This window comes from Morus notabilis, unplaced genomic scaffold (genome assembly GCF_000414095.1).
Source record: "Morus notabilis unplaced genomic scaffold, ASM41409v2 Scaffold397, whole genome shotgun sequence".
Taxonomy (NCBI): Eukaryota; Viridiplantae; Streptophyta; class Magnoliopsida; order Rosales; family Moraceae; genus Morus; species Morus notabilis.
In genome coordinates, this window is record NW_010363944.1 from 82403 (window position 1) to 85336 (window position 2934).

A 2934-nucleotide genomic window follows, 5' to 3' on the forward strand; every position below is an offset into this window, starting at 1 on the left:
TCAGCCCCTGGGGGCCTCCCATTGAGGCTAAATCAGCCCCTACGCGCGCGCGTGTGTGTGTGTATACTTTACAAATTGACATTTATTTTAATGATGAAAGTGTTATTTTAGATGTGTGATAATGACGATAATACGAAATGGCCGGCCGCAATTGAGGATTTTTATGTGGAACTTATATGAAGAGTCAAAGACTGGGATGCAAACATCTACTCTGGACAAAAAAACGTGGATAAAAATTGCTAATGAAATAACACTTAAGTTTTGTAAGCATTTCACATCAGACCAGCTTAAAGCAAAGTGGAATAGGCTTAGACGTAGCACGAGGGAGTTTAAGGCATTAATTGAAACAACAAGGTTTGGTTGGGATTCTGAGGCTAACACTGTCACAGCTGAAAAAGAAGTATGGGATTCATATGTGGCGGTAAGTTTTGAGCATTAACATCTTATGTTATATGAAAGAGTTGAATTGGTGTTTGGATTGCACATGAGTATTTACTCTTGTTTTCTTTATAATGTCAGAAACATCATGAGGCTAAGAAATTCAAGAAAGGGGGTTTGTAGAACTTTGCCCAACTTTCACGGATTTTTTTTGGGACTATTGCTACTAGACAGGGGTCAATGAATGCACATACTGCCGTTAATGTTTTGAATGCGGCGAAAAGGGCTGCCACACAACCAAAAGAGGAGGAGGAGGGTACAGGGGACTCGGATGAAGTCCGGGGTGCAGAAGACAATAGAAACAGACGGTCTTAGGGTCTTACTACTCGATCCAAAAAAAATGGCAAGAACAATACTGCAGTTGACGCGGCTATAGAGGCTTTGGCAAAGAGTGTTACCCTACGTAGTGAGACATCTATTCAAAAGGTTGATTTGTTTCAGCAATATTTAGCTGATAGGCAAGCCCGTACTATGGCATTAGCTGAGGCTCAGAAAGAGGATCCAACTACAAGTATTGAAACCTGTATGGATTTGCTGAATGGGTATGGGGAGTATTTAGACGATAATGCGTATATTAAGGCAGCGCACCAGTTGGCTGTTGACATTTCCCTTAGGAGGATGTTTGTGAAAATGCCCGCTCCTCGTCATCTTTCATGGATTCGAGGCCTGTAGTTTAAATGATTATTGTGTTGTTTTCTTTATTTGTTTCCTCTCGGACGTATGTTTTTTTTAAGTATTGTTGAACATGTACAACAAATTTTCCTCTTGGACTTGTGTTTGTTAGACTTTATTATTTGTTTTTAGTCGGATTGAATTACATTGGAGTTCTTCGTTTGATTAGTTAATATTATATGGATGTTTGATTAGTTCTAGTCTTGTTCATTTTTTAGGTTAATATGGATTCAGATAGTGAGAATGATGCCAGAGCTGTTGACTTTCTCCAGTCATCAGATGATGATGAACAACCACAACATTATATCCAATTATTGATGTCGATTGGAAACAGATGAACTAGGCAACCTCGTCGTAATTCTGCGTTAACAGGACGAGAATATGTTTTAGAACAATTACATGGACATCCCGAAAATTTGTTTGAAATGTGTCGTGTGCATCGAGACACGTTTGAAGTAATTGTTCAGTTAATTCGAGGCTGCAACCTACTGCCTACTTCAAGTATTTCAGCAGAAGAATCTCTAATGATGTTCTTAAGAACGGTTGCTCACTCATATCGCAATAGAGAGATACAAGATAGATTTTATCAATCTGGAGAGACAGTACACCGGCATTTTGATAATTTGCTTACCGCATTGTCTGCGTTAGCACCTCAAGTTATAAAACTACCAAATATGAACATTGTCCCCCCATAGATTCAACACAACCCTAAGTACTAGCAATGGTTTAAGGTACAATCTGACTCTACTCATATACTACTAATATGACAAATAATTTTAAATTAATCGTAACTCACGCCTTATGTACTTTAATAGGATTGTATTTGTGTAATAGACGGTACACACATGATGGTTGTCTCACATGCACATCAACAGACAGTCTACAGAGGAAGAAGACATTCGTGTACTTAAAATGTAATGGCGGCGTGTAGTTTTGATATGCTATTCACTTATGTCAATATCGGATGGGAAGGATCAGCTGCTGATTCCAGAGTGTTAACTGAGACTATGAGAGATCCAGATGACCCATTCTTGGCGCCCCCTCCCCACAAATATTACGTTGTGGATTCCGGTTACAGCAACACGCAATGCTTTTTGGCATCAATTCGTGGTCAGAGATACCATATTCAACAGTTTAGAAATGGTGGTCAACCAACGGGACCACAAGAGTTATTTAATTATTATCACTCTTCACTACGTAATTGCATAGAGAGGTGCTTTGGGGTCTTGAAAGCAATGTTTAAAATTCTTAGGCATATGACCAATTATTGGATGCCAAGACAAAATGTTATACCAATAGCTTGTTGTGTGATCCACAATTTAATTAAGATGCAAGTGCGAGATGATTCTCTATTTAGACAATATGAGGTCGATTTGCCCGTAGAAGATATTGAGAGAGAACAAGAAGGGCAACAGGAACAACAACATGGTATGGATGTACAAGAAGCAGAAACATCTGAAATTGGTGGTTGGCAACAACGTAATTACATGGTTAATTTTAGGGATCATCTAGCTAATCAAATGTGGGATTCGTATAGGCGACAATAATTTAAGCTAAGATTGTAATTTCCATATTTTATTCATTATTAGTGTTTTTATTTGGGATTCAATTATTATTTATTTAATATATTAAATACTATTACATGTTTTTAAAAATGAAACCACCAAACGCAATTTCAGTTTTTTTTAAATTGAAATCAATCTCTAAATAAAACTACCAAACGCATTTTCAGAAATAATTCAAAAATAAAAATAAAAATGTTTTCATTTCCATTTTCATACAGAAAATAAAAATATTTTAGAACCAATTCCAAACCCACCCTCT

General features: G+C 37.2%; 1 protein-coding gene across 1 annotated transcript; it reads left to right on the forward strand.

Annotated features, from left to right (window-relative positions):
• Nucleotides 1–2027: 2027 nt before the first annotated feature.
• LOC112092955 lies at nucleotides 2028–2657 on the forward strand. The gene has a single exon (XM_024170301.1). The coding sequence runs from the start codon at nucleotides 2028–2030 to the stop codon at nucleotides 2655–2657; it is 630 nt and encodes a 209-aa protein (XP_024026069.1).
• Nucleotides 2658–2934: the final 277 nt, after the last annotated feature.